This window comes from Ylistrum balloti, unplaced genomic scaffold (genome assembly GCF_031769215.1).
Source record: "Ylistrum balloti isolate Yb309-2 unplaced genomic scaffold, AGI_CSIRO_Ybal_v1 Utg369672, whole genome shotgun sequence".
Classification (NCBI taxonomy): Eukaryota; Metazoa; Mollusca; class Bivalvia; order Pectinida; family Pectinidae; genus Ylistrum; species Ylistrum balloti.
The window spans coordinates 1,058,068-1,084,908 of NW_026781917.1; the positions used below are offsets into that span (position 1 = coordinate 1,058,068).

At 35.6% G+C, this 26,841-nt stretch overlaps 2 protein-coding genes across 2 annotated transcripts; one reads left to right on the forward strand and one right to left on the reverse strand.

The window, feature by feature from the left end:
* Positions 1-4,200: 4,200 nt before the first annotated feature.
* LOC132562760 (uncharacterized) lies at positions 4,201-5,655 on the reverse strand. Its single transcript, XM_060227523.1, has one exon. It carries the CDS (start codon positions 5,653-5,655, stop codon positions 4,201-4,203), a length of 1,455 nt encoding a protein of 484 aa, XP_060083506.1.
* An 11,050-nt stretch (positions 5,656-16,705) lies between these two features.
* LOC132562785 (nuclear pore complex protein Nup54-like) lies at positions 16,706-26,835 on the forward strand. Its single transcript, XM_060227558.1, has 10 exons — positions 16,706-17,124; positions 18,671-18,871; positions 19,224-19,444; positions 20,824-21,011; positions 21,317-21,516; positions 22,090-22,238; positions 22,624-22,731; positions 23,545-23,664; positions 24,948-25,058; positions 25,222-26,835. The coding sequence occupies exons 1-10, from the start codon at positions 16,767-16,769 to the stop codon at positions 25,330-25,332; spliced, it is 1,767 nt and encodes a 588-aa protein (XP_060083541.1). The 5' UTR covers positions 16,706-16,766; the 3' UTR covers positions 25,333-26,835.
* Positions 26,836-26,841: the final 6 nt, after the last annotated feature.

The window sequence follows — 26,841 nt, forward strand, 5'->3', positions numbered from 1 at the left end:
CTGTAACTAAAACTGGTCTATAACTGGATATGTATTTATACAGTAGGCTAGTGACTCTATTTTTAACTTACACATTTGTTCATGTGTTCTATTGTATAGAATTTGATAAGATATTGAATGTTTCACTTGCTCTTATGTTCCTATTCGACATAAAACTTACAACTTAAGATGACAATATATAAGGTGTGACATAACAGACTATCTTGCCTCATTATTATTCATTATCAACATTGTTGCTTTTGGATTTTCAGATAGAACATTGTCGCTTAATTGTAGTAAATTATCGTCAAAATGTACCTATCCATGCTTTCATTATGAAATAAATATCAGAAAACCAAAACATTTTGTTATAGGTTTTTAAGCCCTTATTTTAATTTGTTCATTGTCCGGTTTCACCATTCTGGGCCATTCTCGGCTGTCAACGTGTAGAAGACATACACATCTCATGTGATTCCATTCTGTTTCTTCTGTAATACCTCTGATTGTGAGTTATGAAATAACATTTTGATTTATAATATTGAATAGTTAAAGGTGTCAAGTTTTATTACAACTTTAGACCTTAGGCCCATCAGTTCATATTACATATACTTTACATGATACAACATAGAGAATGAAGATTATTGGTACACATTCTATATATAATTAGGGATTTCACAATTTACTAACTTGATAGATAAATTTACCTTACATACAAAGTTCTTTAATATTATGGATACTCAATAATTCAACTAACTTAAAGACTGGAGGTTTTCTCCGATAATATCTCTTGATAAAAAGAGCTTGAATGGCTCGGAATTGTCTACATATTAGTAAAAAAATGGAATTCATCCTTAACATCAGTAACAGAGTTACTCTGTTTACAATGTTTTTGTGCCCTTGGAATATTTCTATATCTTCTTGTCTCTATAGCAAGAGAATGACATGACATACATATTCCAGTCAAACATATACAATACTTCATTGGTCTATATTTATTATGTAAAACTGTAAAAGTTCAGTCTACAAGATATTTATAGAGGTATTTATAAGTAAAGCATTTTGGTGAATTCTCATATGAAGTCACAATTAATTTCTTTGCCTGATCAGATATTCTTTGATTAATCTCCAATAAAATTAAATTTGGTTGAGTGACACTATTAGGATTTATCCATGTATCACTTTAACGTAAATTATCTAATTCTTCTTTAACAGAAGTGACCCAATTGAAAACATTTCTGTTACACAGGTTTAACAGAAAATTATATGATTTGAAAACATTTGGATATATTTCGCTCGCATGATAAAGAATACTACCCACATCAGTACCAATAAATGTAAGGTGGTTTTTATATTAAGGTTTAAACAAGAGCTTTTGGATAGTAAAGCAGTTATAGCTATGTCCTTTGACAGCCAGTTTTACCATACAAGATTGGATTATACAGGTGTTCAAGATTTCTCATGATTTCGGCTCGTCAGTTTCGGAGGGATAGAATTGTTTCGTGACACAGTTATTTATAATTAATGCACATACACATGACACACGTACTTGTGTTCCATACATATGAATGTGTTTTGACAATCGTTACAGAAACAACAGAATTTTGTAGATATTTAGGAATAATTAATAAAATACATGAATCCTAAAAACAAGTGATATAAGCAGTAAAAGCATTTACACTAAATGGCTTGGAGAATTTTTAATGTTAAACTTCCTGTACTTCTTTTCAATACAAATGTCTTTACATACATGCTTTGACTAGCCATATGCGGTATAGAAAAGTTACGCTAGTATTTGCATATACAAGTCCAGGTATATTTACGTGTATATAAAATTTTGAGAGAACAAAAAAGAATTTTTAATACATTACTAACAATTATGAAATCCCATGGATGGAAAGGCATTCGGATGGTTTACACATATTTACCCCGGCTGACCCTTAGGGACTGTTTGGTGGAGTCACAAATGGGTCAAATTGACTGAAATTTCAAAAACCTTCTCACTACCTAGATAATTTAGAACATGCTTTATAACAACTGAAATTTCATGACCCCAGGGTCTTGCATTTCCCCTTGGGGAGGGGGTGAAATTTACTATATCTTATAAAGGAAGAATACTTTTTTTATCATGATTTGTTTATTTTCTTTCAGAAATAGTTTTTATTTACCAGGTATTAGTTTAAGCTGAAAGTTTGATGCACATATTGACCTTAACTGACCTCAAAGGGCTGATTGTGAAGGGTGACTGCCTGATAGCATATCAATGTTGGTCCTGACTGACCCCCAGGTGCAGGTTGGCGGTACCAAAAGGGGTCTAATTGACTTACATTTCAATAATCTTCTTCTCTTGTTGGAGCAGTTGATCAAATTGACACAAAAACATATGTGTCACAAGCAATATGCCAAATTGGCTTGTAACAGAAACATTCTCGGCATCTTATAAAAACACAACATTCTCGGAAGAGTTTATTCCAGTAGTTTTCTTGTACAATCCAAGTATTATACCATTTCTTTACAGCACATAATGTCAAAGGTGAAATTGGGAAACTAAGGATCTTCTGATTAATGAAAATAGGGCATTGGAAGAGTTTCACATGTGTATCATCTCTGAACTTGGATATGGGTCAAGGTCAGTTATTTGAACTGACTTTGTGACAAGTCATTTCAGCATTCACGTTTAACATTATGACCTTTAAAGAGTGCCAATGTCATTCATTTGAACAAACTTTGTAACTTCACCCAAACATGTAAATGACCAAACATCAAGGTCGTATGCCTCCTGGGTATTGAAAAGAAGTCATCTAAATACATTTGACCCCTTACCTGAATCATTAAGATAGATCAAGGTCATTTATTTGAACAACCGTGTCCTAGCAGCTTCCTGCCCAAGATCATGAAGCATGGCCTCTTGGGTCATAAAACTTTCATCCTATAGCCTATTACAAATACAACACCAGGACCTTTGACCCTTAGGTTATTCAAAAGTCGTTTACTGAGGATTTTTACGTATTTTACTAATGTGATCTTAAAACTGGGTTAAAAAGATAATTCATTTGAGAAATGCTATGATCATTAATTTGAGAAACTTGGCATTCAGTCATCCTGCCATGTCAACAGGCACAATATTGGGACTCTATGTATCTTGGTTTATACAATGTGATTTAAATGAAAAACTTGATGCTGTATGACATACTTGCCATTCGGAGAAATGAGTTAAGAATATCAATGTTTCACCGATTTGTTTATCAACACTTTTGAATCTGTCACAGTTGTACATATACGTTATGCAGGTTATTTAGAGGAGTAATTTATTAGTTGGTAAAACTTACTGATAAACCTAGTGTCATATCTAATATCAATAAAATATGTGTAAACTAATAAACAAACGAAACTTAAATAAAATCATTTCCGTTTATTTAGGTTTCTTGGTAAAATATAGCAACTTGGTGTTAAAAAACCATTTATTTAGGTTTCTTGGTAAAATATAGTAACTTAGTGTTAAAAAAACCATTTATTTAGGTTTCTTGGTAAAATATAGTAACTTAGTGTTAAATAAAATATTTATTTAGGTTTCTTGGTAAAATATAGTAACTTAGTGTTAAAAAAACCATTTATTTGGGTTTCTTGGTAAACTATAGTAACTTAGTGTTAAATAAAATATTTATTTACATGTCAGTTTCATCCTTGTTTCATTATTTCCTTGTGTAGAATAAACACTTTAAAATGTAACACAGACTTCAGTCTGTAATTTGTCATATCACATACCACCAGTGAAGTCAGACCTCACACACTAAAGATCCCAGGATGTCTGTAGTTTGTGTTATATCACCTAATCCAATATCACTAGTGAAGTCAGACCTCACACACTAAAGATCCCAGGATGTCTGTAGTTTGTGTTATATCACCTAGTCCAATATCACTAGTGAAGTCAGACCTCACACACTAAAGATCCCAGGATGTCTGTAGTCTGTGTTATATCACCTAGACACATGTCACTAGTGAAGTCTGACCTCACACACTAAAGATCCCAGGATGTCTGTAGTCTGTGTTATATCACCTAGACACATGTCACTAGTGAAGTCAGACCTCACACACTAAAGATCCCAGGATGTCTGTAGTTTGTGTTATATCACCTAGACACATATCACTAGAGCGAAGTCTACATCTCTGTCCGGTACTCTACTTGTATTTGATGATTTTTATTTTGCTATCCGTATGTCCAATTCAGAGGGTACGGGCATCATGTAGACTGATACTCCACGGTATCCTTTCATCAGGGATATATATGGTCCTAAGGGAGTGTCCTTTGTTCCCGTCTATCAGCACCACTGACTTGGTCACCAATTCCGCCACCAGGATATCACCATCTCCATCAAAGCAAACATCAGTGGGATAGAACTTGGACTGCCGACTCTCACTTGTTTGTGATTCCATAGCATCAATGTTCTGACATTTAAACTTCAGTTTTAGATGTTTATTCATCACAATGACCCGAGGTTGTTTTCCTGGTTTCTTACCAGCCATGTAGTCATCACAGCCTATACCGTCAACGTCAGCAACTATTACATCACCGGTCTGTGTACAGTATGAGAGGCGAACGGGAATTACCGCCTCCTGTCTACAGACACGGTCCTGTCCATCTGCCACCCTCCGTCCGTCTGTAGTGAACATGACTATTTCTCCACTAGTTCCCACCACCACCATGTCTTCTCGTGTGATACACAAAGACCACAGGACAGATTTTACCATAAAACGTATCAATGTATTACCATCCGACGTACATTCCCTGATACTTTTGCCTTCCATTACAAAGAACCACACCCTCCCCGTGGTCGGCGAGACGGTGATTGAATAGACTTTGACTCTACACTCGATCCTCTCCTTAATGTTTCCTTTTTGATCCACACGGTGTATTTTATCTCCCTTACAGAACGATAACCAAGCCTCGTCACCTGTACTACATACACGTATATCCGTGAAAGGGAATGAAGTTACGAAACTTGAAACAAGAGAAGATTTTGCGGTAGGGTGGTATTCAGGATTCTCCCCGTCAACTAGTACCGTACCTAACATCCACTCCAGTAGTCCAGTCTGGACAGTTCCAGGTTTGAAGACTCCCGTCTTTAAGGTTCCGACTGGTGGTGGTGATGTCGAGTTATCCCTGACTTGTTTAGCTACTGTGATGACGTCATCAGTGACACCATAAGACAGTACTTGCAGACACCTGTCTAACTGAGGTCTTACTTCCTCTCCCATGTGTTTCGTTAGTGCGGTCTTGTTATTTTCAGTAATGTCTGCGTTTATTTTTTCTATATTTTTACACAGTAACACTAACTTTTCAGTTAGTCTGTCGATTTCGTTTTTCATTTCCTTTCCTTGTCGTGTGATTTCTTCAATCATTTTACAGAATTGCCTGCTGCTTTTCTTAAAGTTTTCATCGTTTTCCTTGATATCGTTCTCTAGCTTTGGAACATCGTTTCTGGAAAGTTTTTCCTGATATCGTCGGATTTGAAGTTTTTGTTCCGACACATAATCCGTCAGTTTCCCTAGGTCGTGTTTATTGTGACGATCCAAAACACAATCTGTACAGATCAGTTCATCGTCACAAGTTTTACATATGTAGATAAAACCCATACGTTGATGATAGGTACATCCAGGTACAGGAGTCTGCCCCGCCATCTTTGTCGACAAAGGTGTTAACAAACTTCTAATTGAATGACAATCTTCTGTGACGGAATCGGAAGCATGATTGGAGAAAAATACAGGAAATTTTGACCATGCGAAGGCTCGGTCCTTAGTAACATGATCATAGTGAGTAGGACCCGTGCTATACATGGTGTATAGGTGATTGGGTCATTCGAACTTTCACAGCTTGACAGTGCGCTTGTGGCTATAAAGAGTAAAGATACTTTGAAAAACTTGGAATTTATTCCGTTTATTCGAGGAAGAATAGGGTTTTCTTTTTTCCTTCTTCCCCTGACACGATCGTGTAAATGGTCCGGACGATAGCTATGAAGTGACGTTGTGACTTGAACCAGACACCGGTTTTTGATGTGTTTGTATGGTGTTTTAAGGTCATTTTTACAAACCTTTTCACACACTTCAAGCATAAGCTGGAATGACATAATCCTGTAAACATGGGAAGTAATTGAAGGGGTTTGTGGAAAAAAATATCCTGACTTTGATGGATATTTACCACATCAGCATATCAACGTGTTCACCTAAGGTTACAGAAAATATGAAACGAAATTACTGGGAAAAAAGGCCGTAATCTAAAATGATGATATATAGGATATGAGATGTGTAAATTTTTTGTCCGCAACTGAAGCGTTTTGTAACCTTAGCAAGATATGGCACAAAAATAAAACTTCGTAAGATCGTGCCAAACATAGAAAAGAATTTCATGAAGCGAAATACGTTTGTTACGGAAAAGAATATCGTAAAAAAAGAAAGTTTAAAATCATAAATGAAGCTTGGTGTGAAGTGCTTGGTTTTGTATCAACTGAATGCCCGGAAAACAATTTGGACACTTTGAGGTATTTCAAAAAAACAAAAAGAAAAAAACCGTTATCAGACATTCTTTACAGTGTGGACAACAAAGGCTGGTGTTAGCAGTGGTTTGCAATGAATACTTAAAAAAACAACTGCGAATAACCGAAGAAGATCTACAACATCGCACGATAACAAAATTTAAGTTTTAGTAAAATAATTGAGGACGAAAATTGAAAAAGAATGTGAAATATGTACCTACAATAAAGAAAGAGATATTGATGGAATCTTAGATGAATTCATGAGAGCGTCGACAAAATTCCTACAGACTGAAAGCATTACGTCGCGTGTGTTGTTTAAGTATATTTCAGATGTAGAAGGCTCTGAAATAGAAACTCCTTCGGAAGTAGCATATAAATATAATGGGAGAAAGGGCATGTAAGATACTCGAGGTTTTCTGTGATTAATTAGCCAACTCAAAAGTTTTCAAGAATTCTGTATGGTTTCAGTTTTATAAGTAAACGATAGTACCTTACATAATCAAAGACTTTTGATATGAAAGAGAATATGCACTAAACATGTACTGTGATATAAAAAAACTCATTTATGTAAACAATAGTAGCGTTGACCTTTACCTTTGAACCCCAAAACAAACTTTTTCAAAATGTATTTACTTTATACATATATATGTATTTCAATTTTCTTGAAAACAGAAGTTTGGAAATGAAGGATTCGCATGCATCGCCATGCTTAGGTTTAGAACACAGAAAGATTAGAGAGAAACTGGAGAATTGTTGACTTCCTGCCAAATGCCTTTGTTGAAAGATAAAGGTCATCGGGAAAAGTCACTTTATTGTCGAGTGACAACACAATGGAATTACCAACTTCAGAATGAGATAAAGTTTAAACTGACGACACGAGCGTAACATATGGACAAAGGAAAGCTTAACAGCTACAAGGAGATTAAATACGAGTGTTCCGAAATAAAACTTCTTCTGAATTTTTATTTACAATCTCTTCGATCTTCGCCAACCTACAACTAATCGCAACAATTCATGTGTGTTTTTCTTCTACCACAAGGGAACTTTTGATTTTCTGAACATGTCGCAACGTTTTATGCCATTTTATACTTTCCTTGTTTGAAATCATATCTGATAGAGTAACATCTGTCTCAGACATCGATGATTTGTATTTGAATCAATCATCAAAAGTTGGAGAAAATCTAAATCTGACTAGGAAAGTCCGTAAGGGAATTCTTACTTAAACTCAGTATGACGCTATTCACGTTGTTTACTAGTTGTTTTTTTTTTTTTTTTGTTTTTTTTTTTTTTTTTTTTGTTTGTTTTTTTTTTTTTTTTTTCTCTTCCGTTTTTTGTTTTGGCTTTCCATCCACAGAGTCAGTTCCTGATTGTCTGTTTTCTTTAACAAATCCGCAATGTGTTATAACATTGATCGAAAACCCAGACATCTACTGACAACTGGCAGCTTTTGAGACCCCGTGTTGGAAATATTACAAATAAAATAAAACAGATAGAATACAACAGGCTATCGAATATGATTTTATTGTATACAAGAAAACAACAATACCAGCACAAAAGGTTGAATAAAAAAATAAGAATGAATTATGTAAACATTCATTTTGAATACTCCGGTTCCAATTATTATGTAAATATGTAAAATGAAAAAATTCTCATGGAACTTCGTTCTCATTGCAACAAAAGATATTGGTAAAAAATCAATCGTTACATGACAAATGTCTCTCATTACAAATTATTTTTAAAGGTCAGATGGTACTTGATCATGATTATTAAAAGCTGATTAAGGATTATTTAGGTATTCATGATGTAAGATGCCGAGGCAAGCTGAAGGTCAACAGATTTGTGATCGCAATAGAGTTTTTCCCTAACGTTATTTCTGTCATACTAACTTGCTCACATACTAACCACAGGAACTTTAGTATATGCGAAGGTAACTATGGCTAAACTGGTTGAGGGATTAATTTCACTCTTCATATCGAGGCAAATGCAAAAATGTCTTCTGTATGATATTTTAAGATCATTGTACATATGACTTGGTAGCTGTCATTCATTCGGCTAACCTCGGACGATTCCGGTACCAGTTTTCACGGAATCTCTAGAGATGTTACGAGTGGGAATTCATCAGCAACACGACGCAGAACTGTAACATTCGGTCAAGAATACGACATCAGGAGCTGATGTAAACCATATTCTATCTCATAACCATCTCGTTAGCCCGGCACATACATTATACAGTATAATTTGGCACGAAAATACTAGTATGATTTTCAGGAAAATATGATAGTTTGAATAAGCTATATATTTCAATGATCTATGAAAGTATCTTGTTTGTAGATGTCACATGAAGCTCTCTGAAATTTGTAGGTCTGGGTTAGAACCCTGAGAGGAAGATCCTCCGTGGTAAGCTGAAGAAAGGGTACTGCCCTAGTGTATGTTTGGTCTTCATCATTTTCATCAATCATTTCATCGTTGCCATCTGTTTCATCGTGGGTTCGTTTAATACTTCTACCTGCACTCTCGTATTCTTCAGTGTATAAAAGATCATTCTGATCTTGTATGGGGTCATCATGACCATACCAGGGATTGTAAAAATCAACTTTCATCGTTTCCTTATCATCGAAAGCTGCGTCGAATTTCCTCTTCTCATTACCGGCACACATCATTTTTACAGCTTCGTCTTCATCGTCGCTGCTACTTTGACCGTGACCGTGCCATAATGTCAGGCGAGACTGGGATGTTATATCTTCTAATTCCTCTCCCTCCTCCTCCTCTTCTTCTTCTTCCTCCTCCTCTCCAGTTCCATCATTGCATTTTTCCGTCTCATCGTAATTTGGCATAACAAGAGCCACTTCGTTGTTTATGTTAAGCTGATCATCGGATACAAATGATTCATTAACGTCAATACTCTCATCATCAAATCTGGACTTATACAAACTGCTACTACTAGTTCTAGTACAGCTTGGCGTCTGACCGGCATATTTCCGTCTTTTATATTGCTCCAACTTTCGATGTTTCTCGTGTCCGTACCACAGTGTCTTTCGTTGTGGTTGATCACTCGAAATGTCTCTGGGTTTATCATTTACATTTAGTGCATGGTTATTACTATATGAATGATCCAGTGCCATATTTCTCTCCATCTTGTATGATTCGTACACATAATTGACTCCAGCAGAAGGCCTGATCTCGGCTTCATGGATAACAACACCCAACTCCTTCTCAAGTTTAGCTTCACTTTGCTGCAGAGCTTGATTCGCGATGTTTCTAGCCTTGTCGGTAATAGTGTCTGTGTTAGGCGTGGTGAAGTCAAAATTGGCCTCTCCGTTGTCGGTTTCTTCGTCCCTGACGAAAATGTGTTCCGGATTAGCGATCCTCATTGACTGGAGAAAAACTTTGTGTTTGATGTCCATTGCCATTTCAGCTATATCGTCGCTATCGAGGGGTTCGCCAAGGTTTCTCTCTTGGTATACTCCTCCCATTGTCTGAAATTATTTCAGCAGATAAGTAAAACAAATCAGATCCAAATAGAGCATAAGTTAAGAAGGATTGCAATGGAGCTTACATGTCTGAAAAAAACCCCGAAACAAAATAAAATCAAATATCAAAGAAGAAATCAAAAACAACAACCATCAACACTTAAAACAACACAAAACAATAACGTGATAAATCGAAAATAAACTAAACCTGACTTTCTGAGGAAACTCTGAATTTTTCATTTTATCAAAATACATTTTTATGTCGGAACATGAATTACGATCTTTACCTCCATATCCTGTATCTTCCTCTCATTGTATCTTGCCAGCTTTTCGAGGAATTCCTCAGTGTCAACCATTATCTTGGCCTGTTTTTTTATTGCCAGCTTTTCAGTCTTAGTTCTACGAGGACCCGACATAGTCTCCGCCAACAACTGTTGCTCTGTTTCTTTAATCTTCTTTAATCTGCACAACGAATACAAACGTTTGTCTGATCTGTTTCTCGACGATTTAATACACATGGCAACAATAAATTCAAATTATTATCAGGCTTAATTTTGCTTATCTGAAATACTTTCTTACATAATGTACACAAGGTGTCCATTCCATTTGCATCTTACCGTGCTTTTTCGACCTGGGGATTGTAGTCAAAGTTAAACTTCCAGCGTTCCATCTCCGACCTCATCTTTGGTGGAGATTTGAGGTAGAAGGTGTTCTCAAACACATGGTAAGGTGGCTTTGTTACCGGAGGGTCAATCTTACAAGTGGATATTGTCAGAGATGAGAGGAAAGGAAGGAAGAGTGAAGAGAAGAAAAAAAATTGAAGCAACAAAACGAAAGAAGAAACATTGAAGAAATTAAACGTGAAATAAGAAACAACAATCTCAAACAATATAAATGTAATGAAATAAGGCAACATAGACTATAAAAAAGATTAATAGCTGTAGTAAACATAATATCAATGAGAGATGGAAGAATGAAGACAAATTTCATAAATCATGCGACATAGTAAGAGCAGAACATATCAAGACTTTTACGCAAGTATTTGTCATCTTTCAAGCCTTACCTCCAATGCTGAAGTGTTGGCGGGGACCAGTGGAGTGTCTGGATTAGGGAGCCACTCTTTCGGCCAGTTGTATACATCAGGGTCGGGTTCGGGTCGAGATCTGCTTTCATCTGCACGTATAGAATAATGTCTACAAATTCGCAATCAATGTAATCTAGAATAACGTATTTCATGACTAGAGAGCACCATTTACATTTAATCAAAAAGTACAATCATTTAGTGAAAAACTTAGCAAGATAAAAAAAACTGGCCTTAAAAAAGGTCATTACTTTGAAAACTACTGAATTACTTACGATAATATTTGAGGAATTCCGGAGACGTTTGGACCTCGTGCACATGATATTGAAATTCAGATGAAGTGTCATCTTCAACACAAATCAGAGAGATGTCGCTGGCTGTAGGGATATCGTCAACACTTGTTCCATTGGTCTTGGGGGTTTCAGCTTCACCTGTCACGTCGGCATTTGTAGAGTCGACACCATCCGTCTCATTGGTCTTATTGGGCTCGACAACGATTACCTCACCAGATTTTTCAGATTTTTGTAAACTACCAATCTTAAGAAGCCTCTTTCTGACTTTCTGCTGACTGTCTCTTTCTAGAAAAGGATTCCTGACTATCTTACTGTAATGTCGGGCTGATAACTTCTCAATGGCCGTTTGCTTTTTCTGGTTTCGTGTAACAACTTGTTCACGAGTTTCATGGCATTGTTTTGGAGGTGATCTACATTCAGTGTCATCATGTTTCTCTGTTACCTCTACTACAAACTGTTTACAAGCGTCGGTCCGCCGATTCTGATCGGCTTCCTGTCTTGTTCGTTTACCACGACGTCTAGCCTTTCGTACAAATCGTGGTAATTCGGGAGACGACAGAACAGATGATGGAGAACGCCTCTGAAGAAGATAACAGAAGTAAGCAAACATTAATAAAATTCATTACAATGGAACCTCGTTAGACCGATCACTTTTCCGTTAGTCCGAACTGTAAAACTGGATATCTATCCGCGTTTTTATTTTTATCTCTTCATCGCAGTCGATTGTTAAAATTTCACCCGGGTATGAAAAATTTGAGTGACTTCCAATGATAAAATCTTGGATATTTACAACCCTACGGAAAGTGTTTCCGTATACAGAAAAAGCCTACATTAAATTGTCACAGTTTGTTTCAGAATGTCCTGAAACATCGTTTGTCTGGACAAATAAAGATCTTATTCTATAGGAACTGCGTGAATCAAGACAATGTTTCTGTATACGTGGTCTTGGTCTCGGATGATAAAATTTACCTGATTTTCGAAGAAAGAAAAAAATGCGATATTGAATGTAAAAGAACGAAACAAACTTTTCCGGATTATTGAATAGGACAAAATAATAAACTTACGTGTTTTCAGTATAACTTTTTTACTATTACACCTTTATTAGACTTTCCTATGATCATCGTATCTTAAATCGTGATATCATGGAATCGAAGAAGTCAACTGAAATAAAATTCTTAAAAAATACACTCACCTTGATTCCGGCGAGTTTGGCGTAGTCAGGTTTTGAGCTCCGCGTTGACTTAGCTGTCTGTTCGAAAATATCCAATTTGTCAACATTTCCTTGGAAATCGGAGCGTTCCCGGGCTGTCTCTGGTTTCATTTCTTTTTTGAAGACATCGGGATCTTGGACCAGATCTGGTTTTGTTTCCATTTTGGTCGGATAATAACCTTGCATTGAAACATCAGGTTTCGTTTTCTGAACAGTATCAATTTTATTTTCCACATCTTTTGCTACAAGATTCTCGGTAACTTTTTCTGCTTTGTTCTTATTTCCAAATTTTACCGTAACAGGTTTTTGGACAAATGTCTGTTTGGTCGTTTTGGTCAGCTTGGACACCTCAGATTGACGACTGGATTGTCTCCGAGGTTTGGTTTGAGATCTAGTGATCCTGGTCTTTCTATTATGTCCAATATTATCGGACCTTATCTTTGTTGAGGAAGGCTGTCCCTGAAACACACAATAGTTCAAACTTAAAATCGATATGCAGTAGATATATTTCTATTGATACTGTCATTTGAGAAATGAAATATTTACTGGTCATCGGTTCATCGAAACCAGCGGGAATTTACTACTGAAGAATGAGGAGAGGAGGACAAGGAGGAAAACAGCGAGTACAAGATATGTCATTGAATATTATATATCTAATTTAATTATCAATTTTATAAACGCAGTGATGTAATAAGATAATTCAAATTTATAACGGTGCTAACTTACCCTTAGTTTGATTCCTGTACAATATTTCCTACTGGTCAGAATTGTCGCCGGCTTGGGGCGTCTTTCGCTTTGCTGTTTCCTTATGGTCATTGTATGAAATAACTGCGAATTAAAAGATATTGATACATTTTTGTATTGATACGAAGTATTCAGAAAAAATAGAGAAACAAATATTCTCCGATGTGGCGCAACGTGTTGGTCTATGTTAAGTCTGTAGAACCAATACTGAACTTTATCATATTACACGGTGCTGGTCTCATTTAGGTTGGCATTGAATTCATCTTCCGACTATCTTTTTGTCGTATGTTGAAAGCTAAGGCATAATTCGTTTGAGTTCAGTAATTGTAATTTCAATCCTAAATCTTCCATATATCTTCTTCGTGGTTACTGGATGCTTGATGGTAGGCCCATCGGCACCATTTACCAAAAACAAATATGTATGTATGATTAAATATAGTGCACAAAAGGCGTCTCTTACCTTATCTTGATATTTCAATAAAATATATAAACTTCTTTTCTCCGTAAATCTGCTAAAGTTGAAAATTTGGCGCGAGCTAAACTTTGCGTGACTGCCGCTGTTGTCTTCGTTGGCACGAAGATGCATGTGACTGAAGTGATGACGTCTTTTTTACCTGTGACGTAACTTCCTGTTGACGTCATTGGGATCGGACTTGTTCGGGTCTCTCCGGAATGTTCCGAGGATCTCTTGTTGAGCTTTCTGTTCCCCGTCAGATTTCATTTCAGTTATGACGGATTAGTTTTACTTATTAATGTCTCAAATGTCATGGATGGGAAAATAAATATCTAGCTTATTTATCATCGTTATTGTGGAATAAATATCAGCCATCGCTATAAGCTTGTGATATAAATCGTATTTTTTTAAATCCTTATTTTTGGTTAGCGTATGGTACTCCATAAAGTCAAAGTAATGAGTCAGTAAACGTATAGATTATTGGTATAAAATGAGTCGGTATATCTGCGATATATAGTTTTACATATGAAATTAACACCTACGATAAAAAAATGAGATATGTATAACGTATCGAGATTGATATGAAAAAATGATATTTTAATCACCATCTTCAACAATTTAGGATGAATTTGGAATCCCTTATATAGGGCCTTCAACGTCAATCGAACGAAGGGAGTATCGAGACACCTAAATTTACACCACCGCTTTCGAGTTAACTTTATAACTTTGTATTTGTTTTATGTTCTATGTATGTGATGTAATGTATGTAATATTTGTGTCTTGATGGAGGAGCAGATTGTCTCGAAAATTTGACAATTTACTTGTACGCACTGTTATTACTTCATTGATCATATATGATACACACATGAATATATATAATGTCGCTGGATGACAAAATTAGGATATATGAAATCACAGTTACGGACATTCTTACACGGATTTCTACAGATATGAAATAAAATATTGACAAGGGTTGTAGAAAATCTGGATTTAATGCACCCTTACTCCTGTTTCTTATTTTTACGCCATTTCACTCGGATAAAATATTCTGATAACCTGTGGTCTTGAAAAAAAGGAAAACAAAAGTGGAAATCTTTTTGAAACTCTGACATTTAAAAACAGAAAATGATTAAGAAAATCTACAAATTTGGACTCGTAAAATAAATTGTATTTTAAATAGCTGCATGACGGAACTTATACCGGAAAACAGCAAGGTACAGAAAAATATAGGTAAATACAACTAAATAGCATTAATAATGGTTCTTAAATATAGTTAATATTTCACTACAAACAACTATTGTGAGAAAAAAATATAATAATAATTACAAATATAACACCAATTTTGTAACAATGAAACTACAAATGTTCCCGTGTCCGGACATCAAGCTACAAATGGCAAATCACTGGTCCAGAAAATCCAACCGGAAGTTCACACATCCAACCGGAAGTCCAGAAACAGTCTCAGATGCGGGAAGCCACGTATCCCATCTCGAATGCCTTCCTTGAATAAATCTTGATCCTGTCCACGACGCCAAAAATGTAACCCTCAAATCATAACACAAAGTTCTAGTTGAGATGTTTCAACATTTATCTGGTCATCGATCTGGCAGTTGAGACCTGGCAGCCGGACGTGATCGTCATAAAAAAAATCTTGTTTACCTCGCGATCGGGCTAATCAAACCAAACGATTTGTAAGTACTACATGTATATCTAATTATTCTTTACTGTTTATTTATATATACATGTAGTACTTACAAATCGTTTGGTTTGATTAGCCCGATCGCGAGGTAAACAAGAAAATATCTTGTATGAAAATTCCTCAAGGAATTTCAGGACATCCTAGCCGATGCCTTCCTACTGTTCCTTGAGAAAATTTTATACAAGCCGTTTTTGAGGAGATATCAGCTGAGGAAAATCTCGACTTGAGGAAATCTCAAGTTGAGATGTTTTATACAAGTGGGGCCAGATCGATAACAATAGATTTTTTTTAATTGAACTGACCGCTAGATTCGATTGGTCAACGCAGTTCGGATCATTCCGTAAATAACTTTGAGTTCACTTATCAAACCAGAATCACATCTACTAGACGTCAATCCAATACAATATAAGTACTACAAATAGACGAATTGATAGAAAAAAACATTAAATAGCTTGAACATATTTTTATAGGTTCGGATCACGTGATTGTCATGTGACATCTACATATAACAAGATAATACAAAATATGTCCAATTCACCTTGTTACATAATGTATGTAATATTTGTGTCTTGATGGAGGAGCAGATTGTCTCGAAAATTTGACAATTTACTTGTACGCACTGTTATTACTTCATTGATCATATATGATACACACATGAATATATATAATGTCGCTGGATGACAAAATTAGGATATATGAAATCACAGTTACGGACATTCTTACACGGATTTCTACAGATATGAAATAAAATATTGACAAGGGTTGTAGAAAATCTGGATTTAAAGCACCCTTACTCCTGTTTCTTATTTTTACGCCATTTCACTCGGATAAAATATTCTGAGAACCTGTGGTCTTGAAAAAAGGAAAACAAAAGTGGAAATCTTTTTGAAACTCTGACATTTAAAAACAGAAAATGATTAAGAAAATCTACAAATTTGGACTCGTAAAATAAATTGTATTTTAAATAGCTGCATGACGGAACTTAATGAAAGGTAATTCGCACCTGCATGCTTCAGACAGTAACAATTGAGTTTGTTTAAATGTTCACCGTATTCCTTACCATTTACTGACATTCTGAGTTAGTTAGTGGTAATTTTCGTTTCACTAAATTACTCTCAATCGGCCATTTTCTGTTCAAGTAGATTACAAAAGAAATAGAATGGTGCAAGGGAAATAACTCTTGCCATTAACGTGTTTAGAGCTCTTCTTTCGGGAGTCCAGAAATGATTGGAGGGAAACCTTACATACAGAAATAACTTTGTCGATGAGTATTGTGATGAAACAGCATTATAATTGAAATTTGAAGACAATGGCGTTTCCCTTGAACACTGGTGGATTTGGCACGGTAAATACAGCTACTCCTTCGTTTGGGACAACAGCTACAGCTCCGACTTTCGGGTTTGGTACAGCCACAACTACAGCGGGAGCTCAAACTCTAGGTTTCGGAACTGCCACTTCGAACTCGGCGGCCCCATCATTTGGAGGATTCGGCACGACAACAACTGCGGCTCCTACGTTTGGAGGCACAACGGCCCCAACTTTTGGATTTGGAGGGACCGCCACAACGTCTGCAGCTCCAACATTTGGTTTCGGAGGAGGACTAGGAACAACTACATCAGCGACACCGTCTTTCACGGGATTTGGAACGACAACAACGTCAGCCGGAGGTTAGTTAAGTTTATCGGAATTAGCTTTAGATCATCTACAGAGACATTCCGACATTTTTTTTCTCACAGGTGTGAGTGCTGATCAGCTAGCACTTGACAATGTAATTTGCCGAAATATCAGGTGTTCGGACATGTCCAAACACCAGACATTTATCAATTTAGCAAAATTGCTGGGAGACACTTCTTGCTCCTTTTGGTGCTCAGTTGTCAGGTAATCAGATTCTGCATTTAATCCTCAGCTTTTATGATTAATGTGATGTTTATAATATAAACAGTTTAGGGTTTTTGTGTATATATAAGGCAAAACTGTCCAGTTATATATATACAGTATGGGGTGAAAATAAAGTTTCTTTTCAAATATATTGCAGTGTTCTAGTTAGTTTAAAATGGGGAGGGCACTGACTAACCAAAATGTTGGTTGGGGGGATATTTTGTGTGAAAATCAAATTTGTACTGAAAGTGTACAAATTATTGGTGTATATATAACCACACATATGTATTGGAATATCTAATGTATATATTAAAATTTATGTTATTCCTTTTAGCTATTTCAATACAGGTAATTAATTCATTTTAATATTTGTTTAAATGTAAGTGATTTTATTTTATTACACACACAAAAAGATAAGACCATCATAAAAAACTTTGACATTAATGATTATAAACATTCTTGTGTACATAATAGTTTTGATATCTTAGTTTTAGGTCTTTTAGGTCTGTTATCATACTTTCTTAGTAATTTCAAGTTCAAAGTGAAAAGTGTGGCTAAGCTGATTAGCTGTATACAGTATATATAGTCTCCTAAAAACAAAAGTACACATAATTCCTTGCAAGGGATGGTTAGTGCAAGTCCCTTTCAACTGTTCAAGTAATTGTACATTCATTCATCACTTCAAAAATACTTTAATTATGATAATCAGATAATGTGTATCAAAAATTATATAATTTTTGTATCAGTTTTAAATCTTGAGAAAGCAGGTGATAAAGTTTAGGTTGGTCAAAAAAGGCAACTTAAAGTTTTGCCTGCAACTATGATCGCCCTGGAGGATTTTAAATATGTAGTATAGATGAACCAATAATGACCTAGTTAAGTGTTAATGTTACAAATTAATATCAAATGATTCAATCACTGATGCTGATAACTAAAAGTCTGTTAGAACAATGAGGTTTTATTCTTTAGAAAAAGTAATTCTGTGTGTGATGGTGCTTCATTGTGAATGTGTTGGTACTTCCAATTCTGGCATCAGAGCATACATATAGATACAGAGCGAGTAAACTGCAGGGTGGAACTGTTGAATGTAAACTAATTTCAAATGTTCAAATATACATTGAAGATTCCTTTATTAATTGAGGACATGATAGCTCAGTCAGTAGGACATTGGGTGACAGGTGAAGATCTGAGGTGTGTGATTCGCTGATTCCTACTCATGGTGGTTGGCAAGACACACACCCTTTCTATTTGATGACCCATCAGCCAAACCAAACCTTTATCAGATTCAAACATTGAGGAAATATAAGACTTCTAACGATATCGTTTTCTCCTTAGGTCTAACACTGGGTGGCAGCACTGGATTTGGCACGGGAACAGCAACAGGATTTGGTACTGGTACTGGAACTGCTGGATTTGGGGGATTTGGAGGAACGTCATCATTTGGAGGTGGTACATCAGGGTTCAGTCTAGGTGGCACTGGAACAACAGGAACAGGTCTGTTAGGAGGAGGAACGACTGGCACAGGCTTGTTTGGTGGTATGTCTATGTTGTGAAGGAGAAACAGATCCAATCTTACTTTTAAATCTGTATGAATTCAGTTCAGGATACATTCATTTTGATGGATCATTCCCATTATTATATCATGGTAATTATTATTTTTGCATTTTTAAATTTCTTTTGAATAGGGCAATCATAAACGTTCATAGTTTTCCGTAACATTCAAAAAATTAAAATGAACCTTTTTATTGATTAAAATTGTAAAACTTTGAATTATTGCAAGACATGATTTGTAATGTGTAGTTTATCATTCAAAGTCTATCGATAGTTACAATTCAAAGGTTATACATCAAAAAGTATTAGTAATATTTTTATTTATTTTTCTCCACAGTTAATCAGCAGCAGCAGCAACAACAACAACAGCAACAGAATTTACAGAGTCTAGAGAACCTTAGTACAGCTATTACCACACCACAACTTTACGGAGATGAACGGGATGCCATAATCGCCAAATGGAACCAACTTCAGGCATACTGGGGTACTGGCAAGGGATACTTCAGTCAAAATGGTTGTGTGACCTTCACCCCAGAAAATCCTTACTGTAAATTTAAAGTGAGTAACTAGATGTGCTTTGTATCAGTTGATTGATGTGATTTTTACTGTAAACTTCAGCCCAGAAAATCCTTACTGTAAATTTAAAGTGAGTAACTAGATGTGCTTTGTATCAGTTGATTGATGTGATTTTTACTGTAAACTTCAGCCCAGAAATCCCTAGTGTGGATTTAAAGTAGGTCAATAGATAAGACTAGTATTACTATAATTAGTGGTGTTCTGATAGTCAAAAAAAGTCGAAAATCGCTTGACTACAACCAAATATCAAGCGCTCGACTAAGTTTTTGTAAGCTCGATTAATCGGGGGGAAAATGGTTAACAACCTCCAAGTACAGGACGGGGAATTACCAAACCAAAATAGTGTATCGGGCCTAGTGTATCAGTACTAGAAGCAACCAGTATGTGGCATACGTTTCATATTTTTCATTCAGTATTTATAATAAAAAAAACTGACATGAATCTACACTAGTAAATAAAAATTTGGATTTCATTTTTTAGAAAAGGAAAGTATATTCATAAATCAAGAAAACTTTAGATTTTAACTTTTAAACATAAGTACGAAAATACGGCATGAGAGCATGTTGTCAAAATGGCGGATGATAATGAGCTGTAGCACCTGGAAAAACGAAGTCAAGAGTATGGAAGTATTTTGTCTATAAATGACATGTGGTTCTAAAAGTAGTGAGGATAGATACTTTTCCGATTGATTGATTAATCATTCGTAGAACTCCTTCCGATAATCGATTGTAAATTTCCGTTCCGATTCCCATCACTAACTATAATGTTATCAATTATACAGTGAATTAAAAAAAACCACACAGGTAAAAAACGTATTTATCCTTAAGCCTGCACCTGTTACACGAGTTAGTCCGCCTAATTCTGTCAACTTATCATAATCAGTAGACAAGGTAACAATGTTGATATCATTGCTTTGTAATTAGCCCTTCTTACTACTTGGAGGCAGAGGTAATGTGTTGACCTCCCAGTTTAACTGGAGTGGTAATACATTAATGACCTTATAGACGGGAAAGATTTGATACCAAACTGACACTAACTTTCATTTAGAGCATTCAGTAGACACTTAAAATGATAATGTGACACACAAAAATGTGTTTTGACTCATTAGATGGAAGGGATGTCTATTTCATGGATGGTTTGACCCTTCACATTTGTGATTTGACTTCAGAAATTGCTTACTGTCAAGGACCAACCGTATGTCCTTATTTCTTGGTAACTATTATGATATTGAGAGGACTTCAGACTCTTAATGCTTTTGAAGGTTTCAGGCACTCTTAGTGTTTAGCACTTGGTTGTGATATACTACTACAAAAACCAATTAAAATAAGTTTTCACATCTGGTGGTGTGCTTTTTACTTTAGGCCATTGGGTACAGTTGCTTGCCAAAGTCCCGCAATGAAGATGGACTTGTAGCAATCACCATCAAGAAAAAAGAATCAGAAGTATCTGCAGGCCAACAACTGATAGTGGACTCCCTGTTTAAGATGCTTGGCAGCAAACCTCAGTATTCTGTCTGTGTGGAAGGCATAAGGCCACTACCAGATGACAAGTAAGCAAAATTCATTTGAAATCACTCACCCAGGCTGCTGGCCTGTTAATGAAAGGTTGATGAATACCATTTTATTGGTAATAAAATTTAAAGCTTCATCATTTATTTAAGTATAAAAAAATTGTCATTAGGAAACAAAAATTAAATTAGTTAGGCATTTATGTGGATGAAAAAGGTTAATTTTAAACAAGACAATATCATAAACTGTATTAGATAAAAAAAATCATTGAAATTGGAATAAAAGTTGAATAGTGCATGATAACATGTATTAATTAACAGTATTCAATTCAAATCTTTCTCTGCAGGACAGAACTGGTGATCTACATACTGGAGCGTCCTGACCGAGGTCCTGCACGGAGAATTACAGCCCTAGACACAGCGAACTTCTTAAAACAGAACAATATCCTTCCTCAGTTACAATCCCAAATCATGGCAGAGGATGTCCGTCCAAAGACAGGCTTTACCAAGGAACAGCACAAACAGTATCTGGACAATACTCCATCAGGTGTGAACAGAATAAACATCTATGGTTAATGTATGTGACTCACGTGGGGCTGGTAAATAAAATCTTGTAAGATTTGTCTCCCTTCGTAAGATATCCATATATATATATGATAAGTCATATTCGTGTGAAATTGATGTTAAAGTGAAAGTATTTTAAATTTATAGTGCTTGATTGAGACATTTTTATGCTGCCAAAACATGCCATTTTCTTCTCAATATTAGTTGGTTTACAAAGATATTGTATTGGTCCTAATGAAAGACCAGGCCTACAGCAGTTTTTGAAACAATAAATTATTTCATGCAATAAAATATGTACAGGCAATGTGTAAAATATCTATCCTATACAAAGGCTCCTGAAATTTAATTGATTATTTGTTTTAGAAGTAATAGGAAACCAAGTTATTTACTTTGAAATCCAGGAGTCAGGTAAATGTTTCACTGGAATAGACCTGGATAATGGATGGGAAGTGTGGACCAGAAAAAGAATGATGAGAACAGGGCAAAGAAAGAATGACCCTTTTTATCAAATATAATAATCAATTACATTTCATATGCCCCGATTCTTATTGTTCAGGAATCCATCCACTTATTTGGCAACAAGCCAAGTTAGACAATCCTGATCCGGAGACCCTCATTCCTGTCCCCATGGTCCGTTTCAAGGAGCTTTCCCATCGCATGAAGCACCAGGAACAACAGACAAAGCTACACCACCAAAGAATGGATGTAAGTTCATCAATTAAGGTCAGATGCACCGAGATTCTAGGTAAAATTTGGTGGATAAGAGGTAACATTTAAGAGAATCAGAGGTCATGCTTCAAATTGTCATAAGGTAATGTTTTAGAGAGTTACGGGTCATGTCTAGTGGATCAAAGGTCATATCATGGAGTGTCATAGGTTATGTTTTAAAGGATCAGAAGTAAAATTTTAGGATTCAGAGATCATGTTTTAGAAGGTCATAGGTAATGTTAAAGAGGTTCAAAGATTATGCTTGTCAGATGTCAGAGGTCATCTTTAGAGGATCAGTTCATTCATTAAAAAAAAAAATCATTTTTGAGAAATGCCTGATTGTCACTATACAATAAATGTCACACCTACCACTGGGTTACAGATGATAGCCACAGATCTAACACAGTTGCAGCAGAAACAGGTCAGCATGCTGGCTAAACTGGATGAATACAAACGTAAACATCTGGAACTTGGTCACAGACTTCTACAGGTAAGTTTAACAGCTTGGCCAGACTTCTTTAAGTAGGCTAATAGATTAGGTTTGGCAGGTACAATTACTAGATAACTTCAGTTCCAACAGGATGAGTTACAAGATTTTAATCTAAAGGGGAAGATTATGAATTTTTGAACTTACAGCATAAAAAGCAACTAAAAAGGATTGTACCTGTTGGGCTGAAATCTTGCTATTTACCCCAAAAAGAAATAGTTATTCTTTTTTGACAAGACACTTGATGATATGGCATTGTCCGTCCTTTCATCGTAAACTTTCGTTTGTACGGTGATCTACAAGGAAATTTTTCAAACTTGTTAGGCTTATTCACCATGACATGAAGTAGTGTTTTCCTTCACAGCAATTTGATTCAACAATGAAATGCAGTTTGATGCCACTTTATTTAAAAGAGTTACTTCTCTTTGTTGTTTTAAGATGTATAACATGTATAAGTGGTTGCTGATATTACATCAAATTATTGTAACAAGGAAATCTTTCATCTTCTTTTTGAATGAGAGAAAGAGAATCTTTCACCCCTTGGAGGTGAGGTAAGGCGATTGCAACCCCAAGGAAAACTTTATAAAATTGACAAAGTGTTTGCAACTTCATCATTTTTTCCAAAGGATGTGACTCATTCTTCTTATTACTATCATTCTTATAAGGTATTTGTTATTGTTGTACCTGTTCTTCGCATAATTGATGTGACATCATAGAATTGTTAGTGAAATTATACCATAACCCTATCACAGTCTCTGGGTGACTTTTTCTTCATCTTTGAATTTTTTCATGGACTTTCTTTAATAAATTGTACAGGTTGTAGTAAAACAAGAAATCTTTAGGAAGATGGGCTATGCCATACAAGCAGAGGAGGAACAGTTACGCGTACAGTTGGAAAAAAGTCAAGCAGAACTTAACCACCCTACACAATTTAAGGTACACTGTTTACTATTCACCAATTCAAGGTCAGCTGTCATGCTGATCATCAGTTCAAGGTCAGCTGTAATGCTGATCATTAGCTCAAGGTCATTTGTCACACTGTTCATTAGTTCAAGGTCAGCCATCACCTCTTTATCCATAGTTTCGCCCTTTTGAATCTAGGATTGATCAGATAAACAAAATGGCTGACATGTGGTCATCTTGGATTTCATTGTATGTTATCACTATTCTATCACTATTGTTATCGTAACAAGTTCCTGATGGACAATTCGTAAATATGTAGGTTCCCCTTGGTCCCTAACGGTACTCATTTGATTTTAGGACTGATAAAAATAATGACATGTAGCAATCTTGGATTAAGGCTATGAAAGTTTGTTATCACCATTTTGAATGATTTTGAAACCGATCAGAAAAGAAAATGGTATACAGGTGATCATCTGAGATTTGACAGTTGTTACTATTTCTTGAGAGGTATTCTCAAATTATGACAAAAAAAGAATGAAGAGAAAAGCTCCAACTGGTAAAGAACAAATGAAAAGGTGTCTAGATCCCTCTGAAATCTTCGGTTGTGTTTCGTCCGTAAACATTCCATTCAAATGACTTCTGTTCAATAACCAAAAATTCCTGGATGCTGATATTGGTCTTGTAGCATGTTAGGATGAAGTGCTACCAAGTTTGTTCAAATGATTGACCTTGACCTACTTTCAAGGTCACAGGGGTAAGATATATTAAAAAAACTTCTTCTCAACAACCAAAAGGCCCTGGGTGCTGATATTTGGCCAGAATGATGCTGAGATGGAGACTACCAAGTTAATATGCATAATCTTGACCCACTTTCAAGGTCACAGGGGTCAGATGTGATGAAATATTTAAACAACTTCTCAGTTACCAAAAAGTTCATGGTGCTGGTATTGGTTGCCTGTATGATGCTGGGATGAATGACTATCATGTTTGTTCACATGATTGACCTTGACCTACTTTCAACGTCACAGGTATCAAATATGTCAGTCTTTAAATGACTCCTCAATAAAAAATTGGCCAAGGGTGCCGGCATTGTGTCTATAGCATGCTTGATAAAATGAATGACTTTGACTCATTTTCATGTATAAAAAAGTATGATTTCAAGATTGCAGAAAATGTTTTGATGTTGCAACAATGTCTTCTTTGTAAGCTGTAGAGTAGTTGAGCAATTTATTTTAGGCCTATTTGGCCTCTGTATCATTAATAGTTCTTTATAGTCAGATAATCTTAAGGCCTTTGGGCCTCTTTATCTTTTCCAGGGTCGTTTAAATGAATTAATGTCACAGATAAGAATGCAGAACCATTTAGCAGCCACCAGGACAGATGTTAGTTATCAAATTGATCCTGCTTTACAGGATGAAATCAAACAGGTAAGATTTCATGATTTTGTTTTTTCTTCTTATAATCTAGTAAAAAATTCTTTCTCTTTAAATTTACTTTCAATACTCTCATTTTATAAAAGGATATATAGGTATTCAAAATCCATGTTAGATTTGGTGAGTTAACTGATGTTTTTGTTGTTTTATGTTTTAGTTGCTTAAACAGCAACAGGAAGGTTTGCGTCACCTCATACAGATTATCAAAGAGGATGGACAGGACTTACAACTTATAGAACAGAACCTTGAAACTCCTAGCAGGCGGTGACACATATTACAAGGGGAGGTAACTGTTACAGATTATCAAAGAGGATGATCACAGGATTTACAACTCAAAGAACAGAACCTTGATAACTCTAGCAGGCAGTGACACATATTACAAGGGGAGGTAACTGTTACAGATTATCAAAGAGGATGATCACAGGACTTACAACTTACAGAACAGAACCTTGATAACTCTAGCAGGCAGTGACACATATTACAAGGGGAGGTAACTGTTACAGATTATCAAAGAGGATGATCACAGGACTTACAACTTACAGAACAGAACCTTGATAACTCTAGCAGGCAGTGACACATATTACAAGGGGAGGTAACTGTTACAGATTATCAAAGAGGATGATCACAGGACTTACAACTTACAGAACAGAACCTTGATAACTCTAGCAGGCGGTGACACATATTACAAGGGAAGGTAACTGTTACAGATTATCAAAGAGGATGATCACAGGACTTACAACTTACAGAACAGAACCTTGATAACTCTAGCAGGCAATGACACATATTACAAGGGGAGGTAACTGTTACAGATTATCAAAGAGGATGATCACAGGACTTACAGCTTACAGAACAGAACCTTGATAACTCTAGCAGACAGGATTTATTATTCACAGAACAGAATATAGATACCCTTACCAGCAGATTATGATACTGGGGAGGTAATTGGTATAGACTTAAAAAAGAATAAATATTCCGATATAGGGAAGGATCGATAGGGTGAATTACTCATACTGATAAACAAAGCATCATTGACACTGCAGATAATCCATTGAGATAATTAAGTGGGATCAGAAAAATGTGAAGAATACAGTGACAGTAAGTCAAGGAGAGAAGAAAGCGATAATGGAAATGACATTTAGTATTCCAGTAGAAGTAAGGCACTGTATTATTTAGAGGTGAAAAGAGAAACCAAATGTCTTTTATTAACTTTATCTTTTTAAAAAAATTCAGTGGACTAAAATATTTCCAGGATTTCTTTATCATTTCAATACCATTGTGTGATTCAACTGTTGAAAAAAGGTATCCGTGAACTGAACAATCATAAAAATTTAATTGTTTTCTTTATTCACTTTAATTTTCAATGTATTGTATTTTTTGGGGGGAGGGGGGATTATTATGTCATTGAAAATAGTGAAAAATATCTTGAAAATTTTATTATGTTGGGATGTATATTGGTGGAGCAGGGAGATAACTTGTGGCATCAAACATACCAGGAATGTAAGAAGAGAAGGCAGATCCTGTACAACCATCTGTAACACAGATGTACACTAATAAAAACAAAGTCCTTCATAATTTTCTTCATCTGAGAGAAATCATGGATGCCTGTATTTATGTATCATGTTTCTAGGGAGATTGCCTAATAGTGACATCCATATTTCAAGGAGGCAATGATTGGAATCATTTTAGTGCTACATCATAAAGGGGAAAGTATGACAGACATTTGTTGAAATTATTGTTTTGATATGAAAATTATTATCTGATGTAAAAAACAAAACTT